Here is a 16,500-nt window from a genome sequence, read left to right as displayed (position 1 = left end):
AAACAAATATATATATGTACAATGTATATGGAAATGCATACCGAGAACTTGGCTCTTTCTCTTGGGCAAGAGATCCCATCCAAACCAACCCACGCTCCATCTCCCCACTTCCTCTGTCCAACACCAACAACAACGGAAACAACTCAAGTGTTAAATAGCAAAATGTAAATATTGGATAATAATTGCAGAACACACAAAATAAGAGCAAGAATTATTGATTTATGAAACTATGTTTAGTGATTCAAATAGTTGTAACGATGGAGAAGGAACCACTTCTCTGCGGCTCACGCCGTTTCAGAACCACGCGCTTTAGCCGGGCTGCTCCACCGATGAGGCATCGCCCCCGCCCAGAACCACCCTATCTGCCCAAAAAAAAAAAACAGGGGCGTGGCACATCAGGGCAGCCCGTAGAAACAAAAACAAAAAAGTAACAAAAACACATTTTTCAATGTACGTAAATTAAATTAACTTATCCTGTAACTTAAACGAAAAGAAAACACACATTAAACTACATTTAGTTATTTTAACTAAGAAATGCAACTTCAGAGGCAACAGATCGAGAGAGATATAGGGAGTTGCAAGAGAACACTATTATTGTATGCTATTATTATTATTATTTTTATACAAGGTAATAATTTTAATTGTATTGGTAATTACAAACAGAAAAGCATGCTTATGCGATGGCGGCAACACCTACAACGGCATAAACAACATAATAAAAATAAAGCTATAATATAAACTTTAATGATAACGATAATATTTTAAATCCAAAACAAAACCGAGTAAAGCAAAACAAAAAAACAAAAACATTTAAACAATAATTATGTAGTGATGTAATTTCGTAGTTTGTAAATTGTAGATCGGTAAGAGCGTAAGCAAGAGCGATAATAAAATGGAAAACAAATTGCAAACTTAAACCGAGCAAAATTCTGATTAAATCGAAATTCATTAAGCAAAATCTGAGAGGAGATCATCATTTTTATTTTCTTTTTTCTGTTTCCCATTTTCAGTTTCAGCACTCGACCCCTACATCAGATTCTCCATATCCAACCTCAACTGGGTTGGATTGCATGTTTGTATCTTGCATCTCGTACCTTGAAAATGTAGTATCGGAATATCTAACGATGAATGGCCATAGTTTCAGTCTTCTTCGATTCTTCCTTTCTCCTCCACAAACCATATACCATATACCAATTGTGATGCGTAAAACTTTTATGATTTGACACTTCTGCAACAGCAAATACGGGTAAACACACACACGAAACTCTATCTAACCAGTCAACATATAGCAGATTAGTAAGCAGAATATATAAAGTAAATATAGCTGTGTATATAAACATAAAAACGATTAATGTCGACTGTCTGATATCCGAGTAATCATTTTTATCTTTCCATTTTCCACGAAATCATAGCTTTGAATTTGTAAGAGTTTTTTAACTCATTTTTGTCTAGTACTTTACAATATCTGTAAATAGTTACGATTAACAATAGTTAAAATAGGCAGCCTTGTTCTGAATTCCGGATGCTATTAAATATTAATTCCACAAATACTTTCTCAATTTCTTTTAACAATTGTTTTTTGATTTTTGGGTATTCAGAATTTTTTGCAAGCAGCATTCAGTACAAGGCTGAGTATTCATATTTTTTATATGTACTTAACAGTTTTAAACTTCTTCTTTTGCATGAAGTGTAAACACCAAACAAAAAATAAAAAAAAAAAACCAAGGGAATTATACAGTATATTTAAAACCAAATATTTATGTATTATATATAATCGATACAGCCATTTTGCGTGTTCGTATTTGAACTTAACCAAAACTACATGTGAAATTGTTTACAGCGAATGCAGCCGACACATCTAGAGGATACAATCTGTGCGTAGAAATAACCCTTCCCATCCTTTCCCAGTTCATCCTTTCACTCTATCGATAAAGTTCTATTACTAACTAATATGTGAAATTTACCAATCGAGTATTAATAGCTTAATCTGCATGTAGCCTACTGTATAGAACTTAAACTACTAGGAATTCAATCGATTTTATATATTGGGCTTATGCAATTAAAAATTAATATAAAAATCGTTTCACTATTTAACTTTATAATTTATTCAAACAAAGCTTGATTTCGTTAAACTTTATTTCTATTTTTTTAAGTTTTGTAAGTTTTTTAATTTTTTCGGGGACTTAGGCCCATTGAATCGAATCCAATCCATATTGCAGTTGAGCTGATTCCCCTATCTAATAATGTATATGAATGTATTGTTAATAAATCAAATAAGAAAACTGGAAACGCTTGTTGTGGTAATTAAGGAAACAAATCCAAAACAAAATTAATAAATATTTAATCTACATAACTGAGACTACTTGCAATACTGTAAAAATTAAACGGATGCACAAAAACCAAGACACATGAGATCGTAGAGATTGATGGATAATTGAATATACTTATGGATAATAAGAAAATAATAAACGGCATAAGCGATTTTAACTGTTTCTTGCATAAGCTATCAAGTACTAAACAAAAAAAAAAAAAAAAAAGAAATAAAGTAAACCTTACACATTTAGAAGCATGGAGCTGAAAACTCATTTAAATATGTGTAATTACGAATCGGATACGGATTGCGGGCCATATACCTCCCATAAAAGAGTCCGAATTTCAAAGGTGTACATATAATAAAAGATATAAATATTAAAATGGCGATGATAAATGATTACAAATATTGTGGAAAACTAATTGAAAGCTGACAGAATCCAAAAAACACAACCAAAATTAAATGCAAAACGACCGGGTGCATGATTACGAAATAAAAAATATAAAAACTAAAAATATATTTGCAATTTAATTTTGGAGGTCGATAAGTATGGGATGCTATAACTAAGGTCACAAAAAAAATATCGTTGGGATAAAAAAAATGATTCAATTTGATAATCCGTCTATTTACTTTAATCACACATTACAATTTCAATCGCGTTACAATTTCGCGTTCAATTAACACTCCGATAGCCAAGTTCGTTTCGGCCCACAAAGCTGTCAAATGGGTTTTTTTGACCGGGAGTGTGTTTACTTTGAGCCTCGTTAAAGCGCCAAAATCAATTAAGGCGGCTCAACGTTTGACAAAAAATGCGAGAAAACAGCAAAAACCAAATCGAAATCGAAAATCACACGAGAAGCAAAAAAGACTGAAATTGAGTTTTGTAAATTGGCAACAGATGCGAATAAATGAATGCCAAACTGGCATTGGTCGAATCAAAGAGAGACGCCTTGCCCGAATGCAAAATGTACAGTAAATAGCCCCTAAAAATTTCGAAATATTTTATTAATATTTAAACAAGATTTGTGAACCCCTTAGGCTTTTAAAACAGAAACTACGAAAATATCCTTTCATACATAAACTAAAAAAATCATGAATGATTCGACAAATTCTTAAAAAGACTCATAGAATAGAATTTAGACTTATATATCTTCGACCTTAGTTAGTATATACTGTATGGCCAGTGTCCACTCTCCCTGTCCGAGTTTATATCTTTCTGTGAGTGCGAAAAGTGTTCGTTTTGGCATCGATTTCACATGCATTTGGTGCGTCGAAACTTTGGCTCCGAATCTGCTGCTGGAAGCTGGTGTTAAATATTTGAAAGCCATGCCGTTGCAGTTGTCACTCACTCCGGTTGCTGCCGCTGCTGGTGCGGCAAAGATCTCGAAAAGGAGTCGGGCAACAGAAGCTCATTTTGCTGTCATGTCGAGGTGTCATGTTGCAATGTCCCAGCTGCCGTTCAAACCAAAAAAAAAAAAAAAGAACTCAAGCTTGAAAAACCAAAAATCAGGCATGAAATTTGTTCAACGGTACGTTGACACTCTCCTATCAAGATGTGCATATAGCCTGACCTTTATTAGCATACGAGTGTGTGTGCTTTTGCCACATTAAGGATGCAATTAAGGCGGTGCAAGGAAGCCCCCCAAACCCCAAAACCCCATCCCCTTTTTCTCTTCTCTGTGGGTCAGATCTGCAGGGAGAATGCAACTTTGTTTCTTTCCTAATTTGATTGCCTCGCTTAGATTTCTGGGCGACTCTGGCTGAGATCGTGACCAGGACAGCCAGTTGCCGCACCTCCAGTCTCCGCCATTGTCGAATCTCAGCCCCGAATTCTGCAGCCCCCTTTCTCCGCTCACCGTTCTCCGCCCCCTGGTCTTCAGGCTCTTCGCGCTTGTCGTTTTTCGCTTTTTTTAATTGGCTACATGACGCGCCAACTGCTCTAAGACGCTAAGTAACATGGATATGGCCCAGACAAGACATAAGAAGTACCTCCTCCAACTGGATACACTGGAGCAATACGGGGTAGTTTACAGTTCAAAATAAACAAGTTTTGGTGAAAATATAATTTTTAAGGTATTTGTATAGCTTGAATGGGTTCTATCAAGTGATGTCTGCTACTTTTAAATTAAAGGCAATGACTTCATATTTCTGTATGAAACTTAATTTTGTTTAAGCATTATCGAGGCTTTTTTAAAGTGTTTCTTGGCTCTCTTGTGCGCCATATTTTGCACTCAATTCCAGGTGCCGACTCCTGGCTGCTCCTCCTCATCTTCAGCCCCATCCTTCCCCATTTTTTGCCTGACTGCTTCGTTAGCATTGTCATCCGTTGATTTAAGCCACTTTTGTTAGCTGGTTGGGAACAGGAATGGCATTCGGAATCCGTATCGATGAGACCCGCAGGCTGTGTGAATATCGGAGGACTTTCCTTTCGCCGCTGACCTTTTGGCTTGACATGATGTTTATTATAATGCAGCCATGTCGGGCTGCATGTGTGTTTTGTGTGGTGTTGGGAATTGATGGGAAAATCAGTTTAATGCTTTTTTATTCATTTAAAAGCTCATTAGCAATGGCTGTCAGAGCTGTGAAAGCGAGTTGGCATTAAGGAGTAAAGGTTGTTATATGGGGGATGCGGAAAATGGTTCATGTAGTTAAAAAGCTGAATTATACTTGAGAACTAACTTATTACAAAAAAGTTTTTTAAAAGGTAAGAAGCGAAAAAAGTACTTTAAAGAAAATGTCATCTTAGTAATTTAATAACGATTCAACATAATTTGCATAAACCTTTTACTTTCTTTTATCTTCCCGAAAATTTTCGAATCGCCCAAATCCAAATTGCTGTCAGTGTCGCGTGCAAATGTCTCCAGTAATCAGAGCTGTCATTTTGTGCAAATATCAATAGAAATGTGTACTTTTTTTGTCGTTTGCTACAGTGACTTGACACTTCCCGGTCACAAAAGTTAAATGAGATTTTTGGCGCCCAGCAGCGAGCAAAAAGTTTGATCGATTTGAAAATGTCAATGTCCGCTGCCAGCAGATAAAATACCCACATATAATCTTTGGTACAGTTTCGACTTTCGTTCGCATTCCACTCTTGCCTTTCTTCGCAGATTCTTAGGGGTTTTTTTTTTAGCATTTTTACTGCGCTGACCCCAACCAATTAGGCGTTAAGTGTTGGCAATTTTTTTTGGTTAATTGCCAGTGTCCGTTCGAGCCGCTTTCATCGCTGGCATTTCGTCCCAGGGGTTAACAGCAGTCATAAGTTTCTGGACTCGCTGTTACCCATTACCACCCCCCGCCAAACCCCGCAGAAATGAGTTCGTCATGAACAAATCAATTTTGAATGCAATGAAGCGGTTGCTTTGCGCCAAACAACAAAAACACAACCATTAAATGTGGCAAATATGCAAATTTTACCGCTTATGGCTTATGGCCTCTCGAAAGTCCTCTTCTTCTTCCCCGATTTCCTGGCTCCGTCTGCTTTTTCTTCCTGGCTGTGCCAATCGGGTCGCTTGACCTTTTGTTTTTCTCAAACTTGGCCTTTATAGGGTATTCCTAACGTCAATTGGAACTGCTAACGTTGCAATTTATTAAAAGGCTAAATCATTTTCTTTGAAAAATATAACAAGTAATGGAATCAATGCGAGTTTGGTCGTTTGAATTAACTATAAAAAAATGACGTTCTCATTTAAGCTTTCCAAAACTCATTCAAAACATTAAACTGATTAAGTGGTTTAAGTCTCTTAATTACATTTGCCATAAAACTTAACGTATTTTAAATGTATAGGCCATTTGCCATTCGACTCCTTCAGCATGTTTTTGCGACTGCCATGAATGAAAACATTTGCCATCGCGAATTTGGCCTCGAGCGTTTGGTGGGAGCAGGTGGAAAGATCACTGAATCCCCTTTTTCAGAGAGTGGGAGAAGCAGGAGGAGAAGAAAGAAGGAGAAAGATCTTGGCCGGCATCTCGATCGTTTGGCGTTAATAGTTTTGTTGCACTCGCACCGTCTCGTTCTCGCCTCGGGCTCTCCATCGCACTCCCTCTTTCGCTCTGGGGCATATTTCCATGTTGATGATTAAATTGCGATAAATTTTAAGCAAATTGCATTTCGTGTACAACAAATTGCAGAGGCGTCGATGATGCTTTTGTTGTTTTTCCTTTTTCAAACAGATCCTATCGATGATAGACCACAAATCGTAGGCGTTACGGTAATTTTCGAGGTGAAAGCTGTTCAATGTCCCCACTTCATTGTAATACTTTGCTACAGAATGAATTTTTAAAGGTTAAAATGCTCTACATTTCAAAATTACATTTTAAAAACTTGTTTATATTCTAAGATTTGTGACAGCAACAACAAGTAGATTAAGCTCTCCGGACTAAAAAAATTTAATTTTTAATATGTTGTAATATAATTAATAGGACGATAAAAGACAACTAGTATTGTCACGAAATGGATTTTAGTTTTCTTTTTGCAATCAATCCAGTTGGATGCCAGAAAGTATGCAATCAACTTTATATACTGAGGCTACGTTGAAAATCCTATCACCGTGACCATCCTTGTCGACATTATCGGGAATAAATCAAATAAGTATCCGCACACAGGACACATGACAAAGAAGGAAGAGGGGTAGACCGCAGGAGACAACGAGGGGGGAATGGGTAAATTGCATGCGATTGAAATTGAATGGTTTAAATGGTCATTTCAATGGCTGCAATTTAACAAGCCGTAATTAGTTGATTGTTGTACCAAATAAACTTAAATCAACAACAACTGACAATTGACATTTGCATGGAGGAGCGACGGTTAAATTGAAAGGACCCGCCAAGTGACCCCCTCCTCTCGCCCTCTCTTTCCATCGTACATAAATAAGCAGGCGTTACAAACTGCTTGCACACACACACACGCAAGCCAGCCTTCCCTCTCCCTCTCGCAAGCACACACACATCACACACATGTCAGGCTTGTCGGCCATATTGTGCCAGTCCGTCTCGCTCTCTCGCTCGACCGCAGTGCCTTGTGCTTTGTGCTATTTATTAACCTTTTATTTAATGCTATTTGCTTAAGCGTTCTGCAACAACAACAACAACCGATGACAGGCCATCGCCTTGCAATTACCCCAGCTCTTCCCACTCCCTTTCCCCATTCGCCATCTCCCATTGTGTCGTCGCACTCCTCGCACTTCAATTAGTGTGTGTGTGCGGCAGTGTTTGTGCATGTAATTAGGTGATTGTCAGTTTGGTTCAAATGTCGCGTTTTATTTATTTGCTTTGAGACCCATTCGCTGGGGGAATTGGGATAGAATGAACTGGAAGGTTATAAATGGGTTATACTCTAAAGAAAAACACAAAAAAGGTAGTTTTTTTGATTATAAAGATAATAAAAATTAATTGAACACCAATTCGCTTTTATAGAGTTAGTGTAAAATTCCCCATAAGCCCAGCTTTAATTATAAAAAATATAATGTTTACTTTTTTACAAAACGTAAACTTTTTTTTAGTTTTTTTCTACTTATTATTCTTAAAGGGACAAATGAAACTGTAATTAAGTAAACACTGTAATTGCTTCTTCCCATCAGCGAATTGTTTTAAATATTCCGCCCAATTTTTTGTAAAACCACCTTATCAGTTTAACCAGACAAATTGCCTCCCCTTGACATGTACTTTTTTATATGTACTTATTAATTTTCTTCGAAAACTTTTCCACTGCTAATTGGCTGTTACGCACCACCCCTTGGAAAACCCCCTCCTCTTAGCCTCCAACAACCCCAATGGCATCTGCGAGCCAAACCCAATCGATTTCCATGGCGAGTTGAAAACCATTTAACTGTCAATTAAATACAATTTCCACATGCCTGTTATTGATTTTTCTCTCCAAACTGTCGACAAGTGGAACGGACTGGGGGATAATGGAGAAGGGGTTTGACTGCCGACTGACGACGATGATGATGATGATAATGATTACGGCTGTCGTCACGTGTTAATTGATATTAGAGCAGCACGCTCTCCATCGAATAAATTATGCAAATTTCAATTGAGACAAGAAATCAAATTCAATCAAAGCAAAATCAAATCGAATCACAACACACGTCAAATCCGAATTGCGCAAACCGAAAAGCAAATTATTAATTTGCGCAACAATTGTTAGCCATTTGTTGTTTGGTTCGACATTTTTTTTTAACTTATGACATAGCCATGTCCATTGTTTGCTAAACGACGTTAGACAAACTGGCCGCAAAATCACAACAATTACAGTCTCCAATCCAAATCCAATCCCCAATCGCAACGTAATAAATGCTACGATTCGATTAAAAGATCAGCTCGAAAAGCAGCAATACAAACGCAAGCAGCGAAAAAAGAGCAATTGGAGACCAACAGAGTTGGCTCTTTCTTTAAGCCCGACTTAAATAGGTAACTGGAAATGCGCCGAGAGTGGCGTTAAAATAGCTAGGTTGTCAACTCCACAGTCCTATAAGATTGACAATGAGAGCGGCGAAGCTAACGAGGACCATCGATCCTGTTAGCGGGCGAGAAAGAGAGCACCCATCCGCATCCACATCCGCGCTCTGTTCTGTTTCTGTTCTTCTGATGTTGCTCGTTTGTAAGCTACATACATTTTTGCGCTTCGTCCGACAGCAGCGGCAGAGCCTCAGAGATCAGGCTTCAACTCCAAGTCCCCATTCTTATTCCCCAGCTCCGTGCACTTAGCTACTGCTAGTTGGAACAGGGCTGCATTCAAGGACTCCTAGACGTATGTGATGGTATTTAATTTAACACTTAAAATATATACCAAGCATAACAAATTTAAATATTATTAAATTTTCTTAAAATATTACAAATATTTTAGATATTTTTGTATCTTGTGTAAGAAAAAGGAGAAGAGTAGATAAAGACATTTAAAGTTACATTCAAGAATCTTGGAATTCGGTGACTTAAATTAACTTAGTTGAATCTATCGAACGGAACATTGAAACTCGTGTAAAGAATTAAAGAAAAGCTTATTGCCGCCCCAAACGAACCTCTTTTGAATCCGCTCCCCTCAAAGCCTGAATCTCACTCTCTGTCCGTCTGACTGAGCAGCTTCATTGGCGTTTCTTGTGCTGCTGCTGCGCTTTGTTTAAATAAAAGCCTCTTTAAGTTTATCTATTGCCGCGCATCTAAATTGTGTGCCCAGTGGGGAGCTGTTGGGGGGCGGTCGGGGGTGGAGCTGCCTCGGCTCACTCACTGCGATTATGCTATTTGTTGTTGTTGCTGCTGCTGAAGTTGATGCTGTGGCGGAAAAGAGAGAGGGATAGAGGTCTTGTAATGTTTTGCCGGCGCGCTTTGCTCTTTTGTCGTTGTCGTTGTGTTGTCGTTGTTACTTATTGCTTGCGTTGTAGGCTTCATGTTTTGATTGTATTTATTTTAGTTTGAGTAACTTTACTGCGATGCTTTTTGTTGCTTTTCTTGCTTTCGGTTGCCGTCCATTTCTGATGAAGATTTTCTGCGCGATTAACTAGCGAGATCGCCTTACGCTCCGCGGCGTCTTTTATGTGAAAAGCGTTTCGTGCGCGGCTTTAATCATGTCTCCGCTTTGCCTGGAATCTGCAGGAAATGGCCATGGTGAAGGGGTTGGCCGGGGAGAATCAGTTTGCTTTTCAGACATTTTGAGCAATTGCGTTTAATTTTATTCATAATTCGTGGTCTTGGGTTACCATAGTCGAACTTCTGTAACTCAAACTGCCATTAGGCACATTAAAATTTAGAGCTGCGAAAAGATTGACTCACGCTAATACTGGTAATGATAAGTAATATAAAGTAGACATGATTCAACCCGAGTTGCCAATGATCTTCTTATAAAAGGTGATTAAGAGAAGCTCGACTGTAGATATTTTATGATCTCTATTCTCCTCTTTTTCTTCCCCTTGATCGCTGTGTCTAATTGTTTCTTCTGAGGGCTGAAAATTAAGCCAGATTAATTCGTCGGTCGGGGGTTATACTATCGTGGTGTCGGCATCTGGCACTCGCGGCTTTGTAATGCTGCAACAAAGTTATTAAACTGGCTTGGATTGGTTTGCATTTCGGGGCGTGGTTCCAACGATCTGATCCGACGCGATAATAAAGCGTGGACAGCCCGAAAACCTCCATGATCCAGGGCCTTTATGGGTTCAACAGCAGCGATAAAAAGATCGCTGGAATTCCTATACTTTACGTCCAATCTGTCGGCGATAACCGGGAAAGGTGCAACTTTGATGGTCGATTTAAGATATGAAATATGACCCATTAAGCACTCTAACATGGTCGCTAAAGAGCTTCGCGGCTTGATAATGCAAATTAATGCAGCCCTCCCTGGGTTTTTTGTTAACTACAACTAAGGTTTTCTGATTTAATTAAAAGAGTGATCAGCATTCCCTACATAACCTTACCTCAAACAAGGCAAACCTGTTTTCACCCCACGAATGCCGCACAAAAAATCTGTCACAAATACTTGAAAGGAAAGCTAAATACAGATTTATGAGCACAAAGCTCTGCAACAATGCAATATGTTGGCCAATTAGACAAGCCCAAACATACGCATGACTTTCAGTTGGTCAGGGAAGGGGTATTTACAAAATGGTAAGGCATTAAGCAACTATTAAGAGTTTAAACTAGTGAACTTAAGCCTTTTAATAGTAAACAATTAAGGTTGCCTCGCAAAAAAAATAATGAATATGATTAAGTGAACCTAAGCCACAAAAATACGTTAATGATCCCTCTTTCGGTCTTTACCAACTTACGCCCATGATTAAGTGGATGCAATTGTACAAGTATTGGTATTCATTTACGCAGAACTATCATCAATGTTGTCCGATGTGATATGTGTGAAGGCAAAACGACAACAAACAATAAAACTGCGACAAAAAAGCATCAAAAGCAATTATGAAATCACGGCAGATGTTGGGGCAACAAAAATTGTGGTGGTGATTTATAAAGCGCAGCTAACAACAACAAGAATGACATCAAAAGCGCAAAAATTTTCGTTGAACGAGGCAACAACAAAAAGGAAAAAATAAACGAAGGAGTAAAGGAGAAGGGGAAGCTGTGGCATGTGTTGTACATAAACATACACATATGTGTGGGGTACATAAAGCAGGACGGAGGATGCCAGCAAAAAAGGACTGCAGATGCCAGACCGCAAGGAGGAGCGAAAGGGAGGGGGCAAGGAAGAAGGAGGGCAGCCTACATAGAGTGAGATTTACGACTTAAATGCTGCAGCGCATAATCAAAACGACAAGGCGCAGATGTAAATGGAGTGGAGTTCTTATCCCTATATTCTTTTTTTGGGGCGACGACGCACTTAATTAACAAATATACAAACACTTAACATAACCTCAACTGACAGGCGACAGGCCGCGAGTGCGAGCGGGATGACAGTAGGGTACGCCCCGACGCCGCTGATTGGATGTTCGAAAAAGCCAGAGCGAGACGCAGAGTGCGAGAGAGCGTGTGTGAGAGAGATTCTCTTTCGGCGGCTCTCAGCTGCAGCCGTCTCGCTTTGCTTTCAGTTCGCGAGAGAATCAGTTGGTCGGCGGTTCGAACCAGCGCACGTTACGTTTTTAACGGGCGAGCGGATTAACGGTCGGAATCGATAAAATCGCTGGTTTATTAGTTGTCAATCGGAATCAAAATCGCGTTGTCTTGGCTATCGAAGTGATACATTTGGCTTGTGGTTGATGTTTTTAACGATTTCGGCCTGCCCTGAAATGCCGTCGGCTTTTGGCCCCTGTGAACTTTTAAGCTGAAGACCCAGAGCCCCAAAACTGATGTCCACTTTGGCCAGCAGTCGACCGCCCCCGCTCAAGCTGATTATTTCCTCCTTGGAGGAGGCAGAGGAACGCCAGGTGGAGGAGGAGAGAAGAGCGGGAGGAGGAGGTGGCCAAGAAGTGGGTGAAATGCATCCGGATTGCTTACCCCTGCCCTTGGCTCAGTCGGGGAACTCCCCGCAAGTCCAGCAGGAGGAGGAGGAGGAGCCGACGGAGTGCGAGGAGCAACTGAACATAGAGGATGAGGAGGAGACGGAGGAGGATCAGCGGGAAATGGATTTGGATCTGGAGGATCCGGCCAGCTGTTGCAGTGAGTCGAGTGTTTTGAGCGTCGGTCAGGAGCAGTCCCAAGCTGCCCAGGCGGCATTATCTGCTCAAGCTCAGGCCCGGCAGAGGCTTTTGATAAGCCAAATCTACCGACCGTCGGCTTTCAGCAGCACCACCACTGTTCTACCGCCCGGCGAAGCAACGCCCGAGGAGCTCCTGAACTTACCGCCCTCCACGGGATCCTTCCAGGAGGAGTTCCTGCGGAAGTCGCAGCTCTACGCCGAGGAGCTGATGAAGCAGCAGATGCATTTGATGGCCGCCGCCCGAGTAAATGCCCTCACAGCGGCGGCAGCGGGAAAGCAGCTGCAAATGGCCATGGCAGCTGCGGCGGCGGCCACAGTGCCCAGCGGTCAGGATGCACTGGCTCAGCTGACGGCCACCGCTCTGGGATTGGGTCCCGGTGGAGCGGTACATCCCCACCAGCAACTGCTGCTGCAAAGGGACCAGGCCCACCATCATCATATGCAAAATCACCTCAACAACAATGAAAATCTGCACGAGAGAGCCCTCAAATTCAGCATAGACAACATCCTTAAGGCGGATTTTGGATCCAGGTTGCCCAAAATCGGAGGATTAAGTGGCCATATAGGCGGTGGCAGTGTGAGTGGTGGCAGTACAGGCAGTGGTAAAACAGCTGCAACTACCAATGGCAACAGATCTCCCCTCAAGGTGCCCAAGAAATCAGGAAAACCCTTGAACTTAGCTCAAAGCAACGCCGCTGCCAACTCCAGTTTGAGTTTCTCCAGCTCGCTGGCGAACATTTGCAGCAATAGCAATGATTCCAACAGCACCGCCACCAGCAGCAGCACCACCAACACCACTGTGGCGCCAGTGGACCTGGTCAAGTCGCCACCACCCGCAGGAGGAGCAGTAACCACGGGAGGAGCGGCCAGCAAGTCCGGCGAGGAATCAGGCACTCCCATCGTTTGGCCAGCGTGGGTCTACTGCACCCGCTATAGTGATCGTCCCAGTTCTGGTAAGTCCTTGTTACTTTATTAAATGTGCCTGACATCTACAAAAGATGAAAATCTTTTATCCGTCGGTTCAGTCAAAATAATAAAATAAAAATCGAATTACTTGTGTTATAAACTTTTATATAAAAGTAAAAACAATATATAATTTATAATTTGTGTAAGAAACAATAACTTTTTTTTAAGAGTGCTTGCATCAATTTTAGTGGCAGTGATAGTGTGCTAGCACTCGCTCTTTCCACAAATGCAAACACACTCGAGGAGACGAGTTGTTGAGTGGTGGCTCATAAAGCGGTTGTGCAAACAAGCGACAGACACCACAGACCCGGCAAACGGAGCCAAACCACAGCAACCCACAGCTCATTAGTTTGCCAACCACCGAAATAGTGAGTGAGGGAGCGACAAGGAGGCAAAGCACTCACCCCGAAGTGAAGTGTCTGCTCGAGTGGTTTTCATGTCCTTATGGCTTATGTAACATAACTTAAGCTCATTATGCCCCCACCCCCAACCCCCGGCATGTGTTTGTGTGTGAATACGCCACCCCAACCCATCGAAAGCAACCCTTAAGCGAGCTCCCGGCAATCATGGCACTCTCATGAATTTAGTTTATGCCACCGCAGGGAATTCGTAATCGTTTGCCTAATAATTTCATGGACAAAATGTGGGGGAATCGAGTGGGTGGGCGAACTCCATATGCTGGGGAGTTCATTTACGGGGTGGCTTATTGCTGTTTGAACAAGCAATTCGGATTCCTTGATAGTTTTTGGCAATCTCCCGGAATCTCTGGTAAATCCATGGATTATGTGGTTCAAGTGGTAAATCGAGAGTGATTTAAACCTTTTGAAGTGCTTACCTTTATTAGCCTTCTAAGTTACTTAACAATAAGTTCTAGTCGAGTTGCTAAACCATTTAAAAAGTGTGTTCAGAATGAAATCGAATAGACTGATAATCGAATTGTTGTAACATTATTAAATTAACAATAAATGGTCATATAACTATGGGAGTGACTTTATCTTCAACGATTCAAATTTAATTGCTTTATTAAGTATCATTTGATGCAATTTCTTAGATTGAACAGATTAGTTATTTAAGCACTTACGACAGTTTAAAGCAATTATCCACACGTTTCAGAGATCTAGCCAAGCAGCTAAAGAAAATCACTTTTATAAATAGGTACCCACTATTTATTTTATAATGAAAAAAATTGTTCTGCCAAACTTTCCTAATTTCGAATTTTCCACAGCTTTTCCGAGCTTGCCCCAAATAAATTCGAGTTTGTATAATTCCTTGGCAATTTACTCATTACGCTGATGGATGTCAAACCCATAATTATTTAGAGAGGGTTTCGGGGTTGGGGAATCTCGTAGCTGAATCCCCAAAAAACGAATTCCGCGTTCCAAGTGCATAAATCTACGCTTTTGGGTGGGTTTTGTCGCGCTCGCTAATTAACTTGAAACGATTTTTTTTTGTCGGTCCCCTCCACTCAGACTGTCTCTTTCGCTCTGGAGTTGCCTGTCTCACTCGCTCCGGGGTTTTAAGGTGTGTTTATTGTTGTGGCTTTTTCATTTTCTCAGTTTCATTTTTAGGTTTTTTTCCAAGCTCTTTTTTGTATAAATTTAGCGTGACTAAAACGAGATCTCGATCGCAGTGCGGTTCCATAATTTGAATGAATGTTGTAGGCGATGGCGTCGTTGTCGTCGTTATCGTTGGGCCTCCGATTCGGAAACGTTTTCGGAGTGGCTATATGGAGCTGCAGCTGCCATGGCAAACAATGATTTAGCGTGAGATTTGCCGCAGTCAGCTACAAAATCGGCGAATTAAAATGCCAGCCCAGAATAAGAGTCATAAATTTGTTGCTTTTGAAAAATTACTGTGGTCGGGAAAAATATTAAAAGTTTTTTTTTTATAATCCCAACAAAGGTGTTAATTTGACAAATTAATGCAACATATTCCGTGTGCGCGTAGGCGATTAAAACAGTTGCCAAAAACGTACATTCGACAACAAATTAGTTAATTGCATTTAACGGCCATTTGTGGTCCACATGATATATGGCTAACATATGGGAGCCTGTCGGACTGCATATATGCCGTCTATTTCGTGGGCCATTTTCGAATCAGATTAATGGCATTATAATAAAACAACGCACAGCTTTTGATAATCGATACAAGATTGCGTTTAATCTTAGAAATTGTCGGTCATATTTTACGGTTTTTATTGCTGAACAAGAGGGAGTGGCAAAATGTTCGATTTACTGTTTGCATCTAGCAATTATGAATGTTGAGTTTTATGTGGTTCAGGGGATTAATCAATATTTCCTTATGAAACTTGAATGATGAAGGAAAAAATGTACACATATAAGGATGCTTTTTTAACTCCATATGTCCAAGTGTTTTGTTTCCTCCCTTAGTTTTTTAAGTATTATTAAAAAATGTGCATTGAAAAGTTTCCTTCTTGTTTAATTAAAGCCCAACGGCTAAACTATAATTAAGTTCGGGCTATAAAATGTTCTTCAACAAAAACTTGACGTGCCATAACCGATTATTGTTAAAGCCTGCTTTTCAGGCAATTAATTTTTTAGCAAAAATGTACGAGATCAGTCATATGGTAAATTAATAATTGTTTCCCCGTGTATTATTGAGAGCGTATCCTTTCCTAGACTTATTCAGCATACACTTTTTATAAAGAAAGATAAGACAAACAAATGTGGTTAAGAACTTCGACTGGCTGAGAACCCCCTTATGACCCTTGTCAGCCAGTGGAAAGCAATTTTCGCATTTGTCCGGCACTTTGCGCTCATTTAACCAGTAGCTGAGACAGCGACAAGCGGGAAAACAGAAACGGGAAAAGGGGCCAGCGGGAAAACGGGAGCGACAGCGATCGCCACTGAACCATTAAGTAATTTTCAATTTGCGCAGAAGACGCGTCTCGAACAGCTAGAGAAACAGAAACAACAACAACAGCAACAACAACAGCAACAACAACAACAACAATGACAACATAAACAAACGAATTTCAATTACACCGGCCTGCAATTACCCCCCTCGAAAGCCTCCGATTTTCTCATCTCAGTGCTCTTGCTGTTGGAAAATTGCTGGAAAAGTTTCTTTGCCT

General features: G+C 40.4%; 1 protein-coding gene across 1 annotated transcript in view; it reads left to right on the top strand.

Annotated features, from left to right (window-relative positions):
* Window positions 1-11,848: 11,848 nt before the first annotated feature.
* The window catches only part of LOC108086460 (homeobox protein invected), a 30,365-nt gene continuing 25,713 nt past the window's right edge, over window positions 11,849-16,500 (top strand). Inside the window, exon 1 of the mRNA XM_017183386.1 lies at window positions 11,849-13,393. Coding sequence (XP_017038875.1) covers window positions 12,091-13,393 — 1,303 coding nt within the window. The 5' untranslated portion in view covers window positions 11,849-12,090. The remainder of the gene's footprint in view (window positions 13,394-16,500) is intronic.

This window comes from Drosophila ficusphila, unplaced genomic scaffold, assembly GCF_018152265.1.
Source record: "Drosophila ficusphila isolate 14025-0441.05 unplaced genomic scaffold, ASM1815226v1 contig_414, whole genome shotgun sequence".
NCBI lineage: Eukaryota > Metazoa > Arthropoda > Insecta > Diptera > Drosophilidae > Drosophila > Drosophila ficusphila.
This window is presented reverse-complemented; position numbering and strand designations above follow the sequence as displayed.